This window comes from Hippopotamus amphibius, chromosome 3, assembly GCF_030028045.1.
Source record: "Hippopotamus amphibius kiboko isolate mHipAmp2 chromosome 3, mHipAmp2.hap2, whole genome shotgun sequence".
In the NCBI taxonomy this organism is placed as follows: domain Eukaryota; kingdom Metazoa; phylum Chordata; class Mammalia; order Artiodactyla; family Hippopotamidae; genus Hippopotamus; species Hippopotamus amphibius.
In genome coordinates this window covers 122,951,272-122,967,438 of record NC_080188.1, presented here as the reverse complement: position 1 = coordinate 122,967,438, position 16,167 = coordinate 122,951,272, and the positions used below count along the sequence as shown (strand labels likewise).

Sequence of the window (16,167 nt, the reverse complement as noted above, 5' to 3'; positions counted from 1 at the left end):
TCCCCACGCCTTCCACTTCTGAGGAGAGGGGGACACAGCCCGTTCCCACCTCCTCTGCCCTCAGAGTCTATAACCTCTTGTGCTAGAGAGGAACACGGCTGGAAAGGACAGTATTTCAAAAAAACGTTTATTGTCCAACGGCCTCAAGGGTAAGGCCCTTCCTTCCCAGGACTGCCCGGTCCAGCTCAGCAGGTGGGCCGAGCTGCCCCAGCAGACACCCACCTGCTCTCGGCTCTGGGCCCCCACGTGCTCAGTACGATGTCACCCTCTTCCCGGCTGGAAGGAGCTGCTGGCCCCACAGCAGGTGCAGAGCAGGCGGCACTGATTTAAGAGTCAGACGTTTTGATGGGCTCTGTGGGGCATTTGCTAGCATGTGTCTTTTTGGACAACTGTGCTCTAAAACAAATCATAGTATTGAGATGGAATGAAAGCCAGGAACAGGAACCCCGCTTCAGTTCCAAAATTTCTGAGTAGACTGTAGATTCAGGGTGATGAGTTATCTCCTCTCGGGGCTGAAACCGGTGGACAGCGTGGGGTCTGCTGCCCTCCTGTGGCAGAGGAGGGATAAAGCGCTGTCGCTCCCCTTCAGAGGCCACCTTGCGCCTACGTTTGCTGGACAGTGAGGGAGCCGCTGGGCAAGGTGAGGGGCAGGAGGGACCCACAGCGGGTCTCCATGTGCGGGACCCTGGGCTGGTGGAGTGACTGCTCACAGAACCGAGGTCCGAGGGCAGCAGCACGCACCGTGGCTCTCACGGCAGGGCTGGGGACCCTTCCCTAACTGGGCTGCTCGAGCAAAGGGGGCAGGCGGCCCGAGCTGAGCCCCAGCGGCCCTTGGTGACTAGGGCCACTTCCCTTGTGAACAGGAACGAGCAGTGCAAAACCAGGCCTCGCTCCCCGCTCCTTCCTTCTTCTTTCTCCACTCAGTGATGGTTCCTTCCGCAAAAGTCTCTCCCTTCCCCACCCCTAATGCAGTCCTGCTCTATGTCCTGTTAGGGACTAAACTGTGTCCCCTCAGCATCCCTATGTTGAAGCCCTAACCCCTGGGGACTTGGAGACAGGGCCTTTGAAGAGGTGAAAATGAGGCTGTGAGGTGGCCCTGATGCCAGCTCACTGGTGTTCTTAGAAGAGGAGGACACTTGGCCACAGACACGTATAAAGAACAAGCCGTGTGCAAGCCAAGGAGGGCGGCCTCAGGAAGAGCCACCCTGCGGGCACCCGGGCTGGAGCCTCCCTCCCCCGCAATGCCTGTAGCGTGAGCCACCGCCTGTGCGGCCTCCGTGAACACACACACCTGCTAACAGAGTACTTATTTCTAAAGGACCGCGGCTGCAGCTGAGGCTTTCAAGGACATAATCACATGGACTCCCTCCTGGGCCTGCCCACAGGTTCTCTATCTGTCCAGAGGATCCGGAGATAAACACTGAGCAGTTGTCCTTCGTTTTCATTTAATCTTCACAGTGACCTATTTTGTAGATGACAAAATTCTCAAAAGTGAACCTGTCCAGAGTCACCCAGGTTGTAGGGAGAAGCAGGATTCAAACTCTATTCTGCCTCCACGTGCCATCTCTCTCTCAGGCTCAGAGCAGCCGACACGGGTGCAGGGAGGGTCAGCGGACAGGGGCTCGGACCGCATGACTGTCTGGCGCAAAGGACGGCAAACGGCGAGACGACTGATCCGTAAGCCCCGCTGATTCCTGCAAAGGTAGTTTGGCTTCTTGCTTAACCCATCCTGAGGAAACTGTTCCTCTGAAAACTCTCCAATATTCTCCAGGCGGCAGGTCACCTTATCACATCCACGCACCCCCCTTACGCTGAAAGGTCTCTTTAACGAGTTTACCTGTCTGCACTGACAGACCAAGGGAGCTCGTGCACATTCTGGTCTTTGTCAACAGTGACTCCTAACCACAGTGTTATTCTTTCAAAATACATTTTATTAGCAGCACATGGAATTTAAAGTGAAGCAGTTTCTTTCCAGAGAGAAGGTAAGCCCTGACAGGCTAAAATATTGAGCAGATACGTCACAGCAAAAATACCATTTCCAGTGTAAAGAGGTTAATAGGAATATTCTCCATCAAGGAAATGACTGTCTTCACCATGCTGACCACACTGGACACCCAGTGCAGCTGGGGGAACCCACAGCACCGGACAGTCGTGGATGCCATTAAGACAGGGTCATCTCTACACTGACTGGCCCTTCCCTGTCGTAGGAGAGGTGAAGAGATCACGAGCCCCATCGCTCACTATGAGGACCCGGGGGTCTGGGAGGCGGAGGCTGGCCGGGGGAAAACACAAGGTAAGCAGGCTTGTGTGTGAGCCCGAGAAAACCCTCAGACTTGGAGGGGCTCTGGAGTCTCCATGACGACCCTTCATCAGCAGATTAGAGCCAGGGGTTACCAGAGGGTCATTTTAAAGCGTCTGGAAACACGTCTATATTAGTAAGTCAGAGAAGATCTGCACTTTCTTTAAAAAATCAGTTTCTCTCTCAGAGATGCTTTTACCTAATATTCTGACTCAGAATGAGCTCTGTGACATTCACCTGCAATGTTCAACGTTCCATTAGCTCTGCTGCCCCTTCACCACCTCCCTGCTTCGTCCCTGCACTGGGTCCTGCCCCAGAGCACCGCTCTCCTTAGGACTCCCCACACCCTTGCGCCTACAGCCTCTGTCTCAGCTGCGGGTCCCCCAATTCCAAAAGGCACTCCCTGCACCGAGGCCATTTCTGTCCTGTTAAGATCATGCTGTTTCTGCTTTCTAACCTCAGACTATGGGGACTGTTTGTGAAGAAGGCATCCTCACCAATCCTATTTTGATCTTAACGTGGGCATGTCGCGTATCACTTCGGAACCCGCCCCCAACCAAACACTGATCAAGGCAACAAAACGAGTGACAGACTGCAGAATTTTTCCATTTCTAGATCTAATTGATTAATAAGCTAGGTTTCCACACCAGGAAACTGTGCTTTACCTTCAAGCTAGCTTCTAGCATACAGCTTCCGGGGGCTTAGGGCAGGTCAGTGACCTTGGTGTCGCCAATGTCAATTCCAGAGTGCAGCTTGCCGTCCTTCGCGGCCGCCCAGGGCATGGATGTGGAGGTCCACTTCACCGCCCACTCTCCTGCTTTGTTGACCAAGATGACACCACCTACACCCTTGACCTTTGACTTCATATAACCCAATGACGCGTCAGCAGCCTCTTCTAATGTCTTTCCTGAAGACAACGAGAGGTTGAGAAACAACACAAGTTATTGAAAGGAATCTGATGGGAAAATCACTCACAGTATGAAAAACCAAAACGTGTTAACAAAGACTCCTGGTGAGTGATTTCTACTTGAGTGTCCCGTACAAGGATTCTCCCCCTGCAAGGCCCTCCTTGCAGTGGGATGTGGACCATTTTCTAGTCTCTATTGAATCTGTTACAATACTGCTTCTGTTTTATGTTTTGGCTTTTCGGCCACCAGGCACGTGGGATTTTAGCTCCCTCACCAGGGATCAAACCCTCACCCCCTGCCCTGGAAGTCTTAACCACTGCACTGCCAGAGAAGTCCCCCTGCACTGGGATGAAGCTGCCCTTTCTCCCACACGCAGGTTCAGAGTGTCTCTACCGCCCCCCGAGAGGCAGAAGGCAAAGAGTATTCCAAATGCTCTTCTCTCCAGACCCTAACAGAAGCAGGGTGAACCTGAAAGCAACGTCTGCAGCAAGCAAGGAAGGGTTTCCCATCCTTCTCCACCTATTTATAAACAGCTCCTGTCTCCTCAACGTCAGATGCCACCATGATCCACGTACCCTGTTCTATGTGGAAGAGAGTGAGTCTGGCCAGATTCACCTTCAGGATGCTCTCCCCGTGCCCCGTCGTTGAAATGGCTCCGATGTCATTGTCAGCGTAGCCTCCAGATCCTGCTTGAGGAAGGGGATTGGTTCTAACTGAGCGGCAACAGTCAAGAAATTCAAACACATATCACAAGTCTAATGCCTCATACATATTAAATCCCAAGAGTGCCAAGGTGTCACGCCAAGGTGCACCCGTGAGTGCTGCGTGAATATCCGGAGATTAGGGGGACAGAGGGCGTGTCGGGGAGAAAGGCCTGACCTCCCCAGAGCAGCTCCACCAGGGCAGCCCCTCTTCTGCCCCCAAGCACATCCACTCAGCCTGCAGAGGGTGAAACATACACCCCCCCGACCCTCCCCCACTCCTGGGAATTAAGATGTGCTCCAAGGTTAATACAAAGAACACTTCGATGTGTCATATTGCGTAGTGGTGGTGTGTCGCTCTCATGTCACTCAAATCTAATAACTGCAAACTTAAATTCTCAGCTCTCTTAGTTTGCTCATTTGAGCCCATGCCTGAGAAGAGGTTTCGTGTACCTAACCCTTTGGGACTAGTCTGCGGATTCTGAAATGGGTTAGAGAGAAGACAGAGGCACTGGGGGTGCTGGGGCAACTTCAGCACCCCGTCTCCACTTCCCTCCCGAGTCGTCCCCAAAACACAGCATCCAGGAAACAGGTGCCTGCTGGACACACCACCTTCTCCACATGCCCTGGACAACCCCCTCCAACTCACGGCCACTCCCAGAAATTCTAAAGCTGCCACCAGGAGGAGGAGGAAATAAAGGAATAAAGAAGTGGTGGTGGGGGGGGACAGAGACCAGAGAATGAGGACAAGACGATGGGGGGGGCAGTGGTCACCCGTCCAGCCCACCTATACACGGCGTGTCCCCGACGCGGCCCAGCATCTTGTTGACGATGCCCCCTGTGGAGGTCGCGTAGGCCACGTTTCCTCGGCAGTCCACAGCAACAGCACCCACAGTCCCCAAGTTTCTGCCAAAAACAAACAGAAAGAGTGGCCGAAGATGAGAGACACTCCCACAGGTGGCAATGTAGCTTAATACACTTCTGTGTTAATGGTATGCGGGACAGGCTTTGATTCCAGCGTTCCCCTCTCACCGACACGGCAAAAAACGCCTGTTTGCTTTTACATTCTACATGTCAGTGAGACTGCTGGACATGCCTTTAGCCCTCAGCTTTAAGGGTCCATCCAGCCCCGGCACCACCACGTTCTAGCTGGGTGACTGAGTTAAGTTTTATCCTGTCTCGTTTTCCCATCTATAAAGTGAGGGTGCAAATAATCGAGCACATCTCATGCTTCTGCGTGCATAAGCAGCCCTTGGATCCTCAGCGGCCCCATCCAGAGACCCCGGGTTGGCACAGGATGGGACGCAACATCGTGTACTTCTGACAACTCCCCAGGTGATGCTGACACCTGTCCACACACCCCACTTCGCCTGTGTCACGTGGCTTGCTATAAAGATGAAATAAGCTGACTTTCTAACATTTTATTATACATTTTCAAGTAGGGACCTCCCTGGTGGCGCAGTGGTTAAGAATCCACCTGCCAATGCAGAGGACACGGGTTTGATCCCTGGTCTTGGAAGATCCCACATGCCGCATAGCAACTAAGCCTGTGTGCCACAACTACTGAACCTGTGCTCTAGAGCCCACGAGCCACAACTACTGAGGTTGCATGCCACAAGTACTGAAGCCCAAGCGCCTAGAGCCTGTGCTCTGCAACAAGAGAAGCCACTTCAATGAGAAGCCCGAGCACCGCCATGAAGAGTAGCCCCCGCTTGCTGCAACTAGAGAAAGACCTCGCACAGCAACAAAGACCCAACACAGCCAATAAATAAATTTTAAAAAGTGTACAGAATGTTCACAGCAGCACTATTTGTAATAATGGCAAACTGCAAGTGACACAAACGTCTGCCCAAGTAAAACCTTGTGACACATGAAAGAGTGGCACACTGTGCCGAGGTGAGGATGGACTCTACTACTTGCGAGAAAGGGACAGATCTCAGAAACATGAGAGGAAGCACCTAAAAAGGACGTACTACATGATCCCATTCAGATAGTTTAAAAACAGGCACCACCAGCCCACGGTATTGGAAGCCGGGTAGGCGGTTTCCTCGCGGGGAGGGTGGTGACAGAGGCGGGGGTGCACTGGGCTGGGTGCTGATGACACGTGTGTCCACCCTGTGAAAACTCATCCAGGGCTCCGTGTATGATCTATGCACCTGGAATGTGTGCTATACTTTTACAAAAAGTTGTCTTAGGAGCACCGTTCTGGCTACCATGTGTGGACCAAGGGAGACGAGAGAGGAAATAGAGACCTCTTGGGAGGCTTGAGAGGCAGTGATCTGTGTCTGGGTGTTTCCAGAGGACAGGGCGGAAAGGAGGCTGGACGTGGGACATTTTGAAGGCAGAGTTGATAGAATTTGTAGGTGGACTGGAATGTGAGAAGGAAGTCTAAGGCAGGAACTGAAAGGATGCAAGAAACATTTACTGAAAGGTAGCAGATGACTGGGAAGAGGTTTTTTGCTTTGTTGTTGGTGGTGTGTGTGGCGTGGGGGTGGGTAGGGAAGGAACAAGTTTAGTTTTGGACACAAGCTTGAGGTTTCTGTTAGGTAATCACATGGAGAGGCTGCATCCTAGCTAGATATAGCCTGGTATTCAAGGGACTAGAAAGAGAAAGCTGCCATTCTACTAGAAGAAAACAGGAGCCCTATCTTCTATCATTCACAAAAGCCAACCCAGATAGTTAAGGACTTAAATACAAAACATAAAATTCTTCAAGAAAATCTAGGCGGCTGTATGTTTCAGGGTGGGGATACCTTCTAAGTTTCTGGTCTTGCAAACTATACAAGAAGAGGGAGACTACTATTTGACTACAAGAAATAAAAACATTCATATGGCAGAAATACCATGAGCAAAGTAAAAGCAAGATAAAAACAATGGATTTGGGAATTTTTTTTAACAGAAAAGATAGCCTTAGGATTGATAAGAAGAGGACAAAACAACTAAAGAGAAAAAATGACCACAGGACAAAAACAGGCAAATTCCCTGAAAAGAATAACCCACAAACAAATGCAAAGTATCCAAGCTGGTGGTCAACAGGGAGAAGCAACCACAGAGATGCTGCCCCTTCTACCACATAAGGAAAGAGGTGCCCCGTGGAAGCCCCCCAACACGTGCAGGGGGCGAGGCAAAAGTAAAAAGGCAAATGGAGGCCCACACACATTTAATATTTAGAAATAATAAATATGTTCTATCCTCCTACCATGATAGATGTATCTTGAGAAATATTGCAAAGCTATGGTTTTCATTGTACTGAGAGCTGACAAACTACCAATGATGATGATTTAATTATTATCTTGCACATTTGGATCCTTTGTTGATCAGCTGGTGATGGCTGGATGAGTGGAAAAAAAATCCACACAGACACATATACAATTCATAAATTATTATGTATTTATTCCATAACATAATTTTCCTTGCCTTCATCTTAGGGGGCAGTGATCAACATTTTCATGTAACATGCATCCTATTGACAAAGTGCCAAATAACACAATCTTTCTTGAGTTGATGTAGTTCTTAGCAAGTTTTTAATTCATTTTAACTTGGAGAAGCTTCACTCTGCTGAGGCAGCAGCATTGGGATTACATATAAAACTCTTAAAGCAATACTTGGATTTGGAAATGAATCCTGATTTGTACATTACTGCACTCAAATGCTATATAGGGTTACGTATGATAAATTGTTATCACAGAAGATTTTACTAAATATTTTAATTTGATCACTTAAATTACAATCACTTATTATACTCATTCTTCTCATCTCTTAAGCACTGTTTATGTTTATTTATTTGGTTGTGCCAGATCTTAGTTGCAGCAAGACAGGCTTCTTAGTTGTGGCATGCGAACTTTTAGTTGCGGCATGCACGTGGGAACTAGTTCCCTGACCAGGGGTTGAACCTGGGCCCCCTGCATTCGGAGCACAGTCTTAACCACTGAGCCATCACGGAAGTCCCATGCAGAGTATCTTAAATTCTTCTTTCAAATTTCATTGCTGGGATATTATAAAGAAAATTGAAAATAGCAGTATGTTGCTTGATTTTGTCCAAATCTTTCTACAAATGATACTTATACTTCAATTTACAATGAACAGAAAAACAGCCTTCATAGAAACTGGTTTCAGGATCATTTGTACATGAATCTTGTCCTTCAAGTTAGGCAAATATTTTTGTTTCCTTTGTTTTGATTTCCTTATATTTTATGAGGATGTCATTTTTCTTGCATATTTCACATGCACTTTTGGCTTTGTTTTGCTAAACTTTAAAAAAATATTTTTAACTCTTTAAAAAGTGTAATAGCCAAACACATATTTTTTTAAAGCTTCTGTTAAGCTTATTGATAGAGAGGAATAGTTCAGACTAAGTAACTGTAGATAGTGCAAATTCAAATTTAATTTCACTTTCTGTCAAAGTCCGTGATTTGTTCTTTGAGGAACTTCCGTGATTTCTGCTGAACTATTCTTATCTAAATTTGATTTAATTAACAGCATTTAGTTGGTATTCCCACCACATCTCTGAGGTCTGTTATAAAGTCAGATGTGAGTCTAATCAAGCTGTTCCACCTTCAGGCACATCTAGAGTATCTTCCAGTGGACCCTCTACTGTCCCACAGCATCATCTGCATTGGTGCAGCTGGGGGAGGGGCATGTCTCCTAGCAGCAAATTCACTGTGAGCTGGATGTGTCACACAGAATACGTCTGGACTCTTGGCCAAACTTTGTGCTTAACACCTTTTATTTACCTACCACGTTAGCTCCATTATCACAGGCTTACCTTTTTTTATTTTTAAATTTTATTATTTACTTATTTTTATTTTTTTATTGGCTGCGTTGGGTCTTCATTGTTGCACGCGGGCTTTCTCTAGTTGCGGTGAGAAGGGGCTACTCTTCGTTGTGGTGCGTGGGCTTCTCATTGCCGTGGCTTCTCTTGTTGCAGAGCACAGGCTTTAGGCATGTGGGCTTCAGTAGCTGTGGCACGGGGGCTCAATAGTTGTGGCTCTCGGGCTCTAGAGCTCAGGCTCAGTAGTTGTGGTGCATGGGCTTAGTTGCTCCGAGGCATGTGGGATCTTCCCAGACCAGGACTTGAACCCATGTCCCCTGCAGGCGGATTCTTAACCACTGGGCCACCACGGAAGTCCCCAGGCTTGCCTTTTAAATGTTAGTTTTTCAACATGTCTTCAGATTATGGTACATTCCAGCTGAACTGAGTTTTTTTAAACTTCATATATGATTTCATCTCTCACTTTATTACCCATTAGACTAACCTATTTAAATTCTCTCTCCTTGATACTTATCATTAGTTTTTTTCCCTAATTATGTTTGGCATTTTATCAAAATGTGAAATAATTTTTACTAACCCTAGAAATTTCCCATCATTTTTTGTAAGCATTGTGTTGATGGGGTCATGAAAAGCACCATTACACTTGGCCAAATGTGATTATTCTTTTAAGAACATTACATCTGTGTTTTCTATCTTTGTCTTTTCCGGTTATCAACTGTCTTATTTATTCAGCCTTTCCCCCAATTCTAATAATTGCACGTGTCCTTTTTTTGGTGTATGATTCTTTGTGATTAGCAATTAAATCTTCCTTTAGTAAAGAACATGAAGTTGTCGGGATTTCATCTGAATTGTTCAAGTTGTGGATTTGGTGAGAATAATATTCCTACTAATTTTCATTGTTTTGACAAGTAATTAAATCTTCATTGAACAAAGAATCTGTAATTTTCTCTTTGTGAATTTCATGTCGGTCATCCTGGAAGAAGACTGCTTACTTTTTTTTAAATTAATTAATTAATTTTTATTTTTGGCTGCGTTGTGTCTTCATTGCTGCGCACAGGCTTTCTCTAGTTGTGGCGAGTGGGGGCTACTCTTCATTGTGGGGCTTGGGCTTCTCAGTGCAGTGGCTTCTCTTGTGGAGCACGGGCTCTAGGCTAGCAGGCTTCAGTAGTTGTGGCACATGGGCTCAGCAGTTGTGGCACACAGGCTTAGTTGCTCCATGGCATGCGGAATCGTCCCAGACCAGGGCTTGAACCCATATCTCCTGCATTGGCAGGCAGATTCCCAACCACTGGGCCACTTGAGAAGTCCAGACTGCTCACTTTTAAAGCAGACTGTTTCTTTGAAGACTTTTTTACCTTTTTTTTTCCTTTTAGCTTCTTTTTCTTTTGTGAGTTCTACTTTAGTGCTCTTTTCCTATCAAAATCTTGATTTGTACACATTTTCAGTAATCTAGGAATTAGAAATTGAAATGTAACTACACTGACAGTGTACAAAAATTGAATATATTTTCATCAAAATTAAGGGCAAATCCCCCCAAAAAAGAATAAAATAATTTGCAGATACAATTTCAAAACTTAGTTTTTTCTAAAACTTACAAAATTATTAATATCAAAGTCTAAACATTACAATTAATGAATATAACATTTTAAATAAGAATTACTTAAAAGTTAAAAATTTCAACATTTTAAAACATTTAACTCAATCTTAAGTATTTTTATAAGAATAAAACCATTCATAAGTCTAACATTCAGTGTCCATTTAGTTGCCAACATAAAGAATTGGTTCTTCATGTAGGTTCTGTCTAGACCTAGACTGCTGAGCTCAGGAAACGTGGGCAGGCCACAGTGAGACGTGCTGTCAGTGTAAAACACACGGCAGATTTGGAAGATCTAGCATGAAAGGATATAGAATATCTCATAAATCGTTTTTTACACTGATGACATGTTGAAATAACAATATTTGGGGTATACCGGGTTAAGTATATTATTAATTTCACTCATTTCTTTTTACTTTTTTTTTAATGTGGCTACTAGAAAATGTTAAATTACATACATGGCTCTCATATTTCTATTGGACAGTGCTGGTCTAGACCTACATATCTACAAATTTAAGAGTAACGGGAATCAGCCCTCAAGTGCAAGTCTTGCAGATATTGTACTAATTCATGAGTAACTCCAGAATCACAAACTGAAACGTGTAGAAAGAAAAAGGACACTGGGCATTGCTGCAAAACAACACTTTGTTATGCAAGAATTTGTTAGACAAATTATTGTCTTTTTCTCTTACCTAAGTCCTTCTGCTGTTCAATTCTTCCCCACACTCCAAAGCAGGGTCTATTTCTGATGGCAGCAGTCACATAATCCACAAACCTTTTGACTCAGATGGCCTTTACTTCAAAGACTTAGAGCAAGAGATGCAGAGAAGCACTTCCCTGGGGGGCTGAATGCTATTAGTCACAAGAGTGGATGACGAGGGCATCAGGTAATGCTGTGCCACTGCTGAGCGGCAGAGGTGCCCCATGGATCTGCAATAAACCAACTGTTTTGTGTAATTGTGAGATGAGGGTCCTTTCAAGTGCAGGGCCCAGGGCAAGAACCCCTCTTGCTTACATCAAAGAGCAATACTGGCTAGCGGAGATGTGTGTTGTTGCAGAATTTTTGGAAAGCAATATGGCAACATCTATTAAAATGTACATGAACCACTGATACAGCAACCCCATTCCTGTGACTTTAGCCTATAGACACAATAGCACACTCAGTAAAGATTATCAACAGCTACCAACATATGGCCAATCTTGTAAAACAGATTTCTAACTTGGGGACAAATTAGAATTACCTAGGAAACTTTTTTCTAATGGACTTGCCTGGCTTCTCCACCTCAGCTCTACTAAATTAGATTCTTTTTTTTTTACCTTTTTTTTTTGGTCATGGCATGTCACACGGTATGCGGGATCTTAGTTTGTCCACCAGGGATCGAACCCATGACCCCTGCAGTGGAAGCATAGTCTTAACCACTGGACCACCTGGGAAGTTTCTAAATTAAATTCTTCAGAGAAGGGGCTCAGACATGTATATTCTGAAAAAGCTCCTTAAGTGATACTAAAGTATACCTCTGGTTAAACATTACAAATCTAAAAGGGTATGCGGAATTAATAAATTATATTCCATCATAAACCTCCAGGCCACATTCAAATTTCATTTTTCAAATTTTGCTTTAAATTAAGGGGGCTTTTATTTGGTATTTTTGAATTGGTAACACAGAAAACCGTAATTCAGACCACATGATTAATTCACTGATAAGGGCTGGACTGATTTCTCTGCCCTGTAAAAGGGTGCCTAAGTAAGTACACGGCGTGGTCTAGATCACAGAGAACCTGTGTGGTGTACTGAAGTTAACAACCTGATCAAGTAACATGCAGGTAATTAATACCTTAACACAAGGCATTCATCTTTAAATCATGCTGGAGAAGGAACTCTTAGCTGAATTTGAGTTACTATTCATAGGAGTAAGAAATGAGGTTAAATTTCAGAATCAAAAGAGCAGTTTTTCCATTATTTAGTGTGAACTATTTTGTACAAAAACTGAAACTACCAAGTGATATTTGACTTATTTAAGAAATGTGGATAACCAGACATGTGTGTCAAACTTTCACATCTGAATAACTCCGCAGATGATGGGAACCACAGATGTGAGCCACAGATGATACTTACTTTTGACAGTCCGACTTCTGAGCACCTTTCTCTTGCTTTTCTTTTTCTAGACGTTTTTTGTTTCTTTCTGTTACCAGTTGTTCTCCAGGAATTGTTGGAATTCCATTGGCTGCTGCAAATTGTACTGCACCTTGGTCAGTCAGAAAGCAATGAGGTGTCTTGAGCCAGAAAGAAATGGGAAAACAGTAAGTTTTTTGAAAAAGTTAAAATCTTTTTATCTGTTCCAACTGTGCGGAAATAATTATTCTCTCTGGGTACGAAGCCTCAAAAATGCAAATTCCACTGGGTTGCTTTTCGGAATGTTGAAAAAAGCCTAGCTCTCAGAGTTTTTGTATTTTCAAAAACCCCCAAATGATGGAATATTACTAGGAATTCAACTTACATATGATCTTAAATTTAGATAATGTAATCCACTTTTATTTCATACATGCTATTTATTTATTTATTTATTTATTTATTTATTTATTTATTTGCCGCACCACAAAGCCTGTGGGATCTTCGTTCCCCGACCAGGGATGGAACCTGGGCCCCCCACAGTGGAAGTGTGGAGTCCTAACCACTGGACCACTAGGGAATTCCCCCATACATGCTATTTAAACAGTTGGTCTGCTCAGTTTGTATGCGTTATGTTACACGTATTGAGAGCAGGCTGAAGAAAATACAGGAAGATGACATGAAAACAAAGTAATCACTGGTCAAGTGGTCATGAGTCAAATTACATCATCAACAGAGTCAGAATCTTGGTTTCCTTGAGACACTTAAATGTTATTTTTGTTCTTTCATATAATTTTAGGAGAACAGAGATCTCAAGCATCTCCCTACAGTCAGACCCTGTTTAGTCACTGAAGTGCAGCAGTGACAATTCCTTAGGATAAGGGTGCTTCAGTCCCCCATACCTTTTCCATAACAAGCCTCGCAATTTTAATGGGATTTGCAACACAGCGGACTGCAGACACTGCTCCTGCAGACAGGTCTTTCCCATTCATGATACTGGCATCCATTTCAACTTCACCATTTTCATTTAAGACAGATCCACAACCTAAAACCAAAAAGAAGTTGAAAACCAAGAATTAAGAATTTAGAAATGGCTTCAGAGTTTCCCCTAAGCTGACTAATTCATCCTCTACTCCACTGCCAAAGGAACATTTTTAAAAACACAAATCTGACTTGGTACCCCATGACCTACAAAATAAAAGGTATGAAGCCCTTCCTGATCTGGCCTCTGACTTACTTTTCCAGCTTCATCTCCTCTCCTTGGCAACAAGTACTGAAATATTAGGTTTCCGTGAATGTACCATCTGCTATCGTTACTCTGTTCTCTTTACCACTAGCACCTTTTCTCCAACTTTCTCTGCCTAGATAATACCTGTAAGCCTAGCTGTTCTTAACCTCTATGTGACTCTGTTTCCTCAGAGGGATAAGAACAAAGGGATAAACGCAATCCCTATCAAATTACCAACGGCATTTTTCACAGAACTAGAACTAGTAATCTTATGATTTGTATGGAAATGCAAAAGACCCCGAATAGCCAAAGCAATCTTGAGAAGGGAAAATGGAGTTGGTGGAATTAGGCTTCCTGACTTCAAACTATACTATAAGGCCACAGTGATCAAGACAGTATGGTACTGGCACAAAAACAGAAAGGAAGATCAATGGAACAGAATAGAGAACTCAGAGATAAACCCAAGCACATATGGGCAGCTTATCTTTGACAAAGGAGGCAAGAATATACAATGGAAAAAAGACAGCCTCTTCAATAAGTGGTGCTGGGAAAATTGGACAGCTACATGTAAAAGAATGAAATTAGAACACTTCCTAACACCATACACAAAAATAAACTCAAAATGGATTAAAGACCTACATGTAAGGCCAGACACTATAAAATTCCTAGAGGAAAACATAGGCAGAACACTCTATGACATACATCAAAGCAAGATCCTTTTGGACCCACCTCCTAGAATCATGGAAATAAAATCAAGAATAAACAAATGGAACCTCATGAAACCTAAAAGCTTTTGCACAGCAAAAGAATCCATAAACAAGACAAGAAAACAACCCTTAGAATGGGAGAAAATACTTCTCAACAAAGCAACGGACAAAGGATTAATCTCCAAAATATACAAACAGCTCATACAGCTTCATACCAAAAAAACAAATAACCCAATCCACAAATGGGCAGAAGACCTAAATAGACATTTCTCCAAAGAAGACATACAGAAGGCCAACAAACACATAAAAAGATGCTCAACATCACTAATTATTAGAGAAATGCAGGTCAAAGCCACAATGAGGTATTACCTCACACCAGTCAGAATGGCCATCATCAAAAAATCTAGAGACAATAAATGTTGGAGAGGGTGTGGAAAAAAGGGAACTCTCCTGCACTGTTGGTGAGATTGTAAGCTGGTACAGCCACTACGGAAAACAGCTTGGAGGTTCCTTAAAAAACTAAAAATAGAACTACCATATGACCCAGTGATCCCACTACTGGGCATATACCCAGAGAAAACCGTGATCCAAAAAGAAACAAGTAGCATAATGTTTACTGTAGCACTATTTACAATAGCCAGGACATGAAAGCAACCTAAATGCCCATCAACAGATGAATGAATAAAGATGTGGCACATATATACAATGGAATATTACTCAGCCATAAAAAGGAATGAAATTGAATTATATGTCATGAGGTGGATAGACCCAGAGTCTGTCATACAGAGTGAAGTAAGACAGAAAAACAAATACCGTATGCTAACACACATATATGGAATCTGAAGAAATGGTACTGATGAAACCAGTGACAGGCAAAAGTGGAGATACAGAAGCAGAGAATGGACTTTAGGACACAGGGCTGGGGTGAGGGGCAAAGGGGAAGTTGGGACGAGGTGATAGAGTAGCATAGACATATTTACACTACCAGCTGTAAAATAGATAGCTAGTGGGAAGTTGCTGTATAACAAAAGATCAACTTCATGGGAGATGCCCTGGAGGGCCAGGACGGGAGGGTGGGGGGCAGTCAAGGGAGGGAGGGGATATGGGGATATGTGTGTAGATGCAGCTGATTCACTCTGGTGTACCTCAGAGATGGGTACAAGAGTGTAAAGCAAATATATTCCAATAAAGAGTTTAAAAAAAAAAAATTAAAATTAAAAAAAAAAAGAACAAAGGGATAAGAACAAAGCTCAAGAATATTTAAAGGAGTATAAAAATATCCAGCACCTAACAAGTGTTTGGTATCTAATAAGAAATTACCAGGCACACAAAGAAACAGGAAAATATGACCTATAATGAGGAGGAACAACAACAACAACAAAAAATCAATCAATAGCAACAGACTCAGAAATGACATAAATGATAGATTAGACAAGAATGTCAAAATAGCTGTTATAACTATATTTTGTATGTACCAGAATGTGGAATAAAATATGAAAAGGACCCAGAAAGAACTTCTAGAGATGAAAAAAGTCTGAAATGTAAAATACACTGGACAGGCTTAGCACCAAATTAGACACTGCAGAAAAGATGAATGAACTTGAAGACACAGAAAACAAAAAGGATTGAAAAAAAATTTAACAGTTTATCACTGAGCTCAGGGATAGTTTCAAGCAGCCCAGTACATGTGTAACTGGAGTGCCCAAAAGGAGAGGTGACACAGAGGGACAAAAAATATTTAAGGAAATGATGAATTTTCAAATTTGGTGAATACTATAAATTCACAAATCTGAAAAGCACAACAAACTCCAAGGAAAAGAAACATGAAGAAAAATACACTCAGGCACAT

The 16,167-nt window shown here is 43.7% G+C and overlaps 1 protein-coding gene across 2 annotated transcripts in view; it reads right to left on the bottom strand.

Annotated features, from left to right (window-relative positions):
- Nucleotides 1-210: 210 nt before the first annotated feature.
- Nucleotides 211-16,167, bottom strand: part of ASRGL1 (asparaginase and isoaspartyl peptidase 1) — a 29,478-nt gene continuing 13,521 nt past the window's right edge. Inside the window, exons 3-8 of one of the 2 annotated variants that reach the window (XM_057729239.1) lie at nt 13,286-13,428; nt 12,390-12,547; nt 4,696-4,814; nt 3,783-3,893; nt 2,965-3,206; nt 211-396 (exon numbers count right to left, since the gene is read on the bottom strand). In XM_057729239.1, the coding sequence (XP_057585222.1) occupies nt 3,001-3,206; nt 3,783-3,893; nt 4,696-4,814; nt 12,390-12,547; nt 13,286-13,428 (737 nt within the window). In that variant the 3' untranslated portion in view covers nt 211-396; nt 2,965-3,000. Of the gene's footprint in view, nt 397-2,892; nt 3,207-3,782; nt 3,894-4,695; nt 4,815-12,389; nt 12,548-13,285; nt 13,429-16,167 lie in introns of those variants that run through there. The other variant, XM_057729238.1, reaches the window with a different exon arrangement.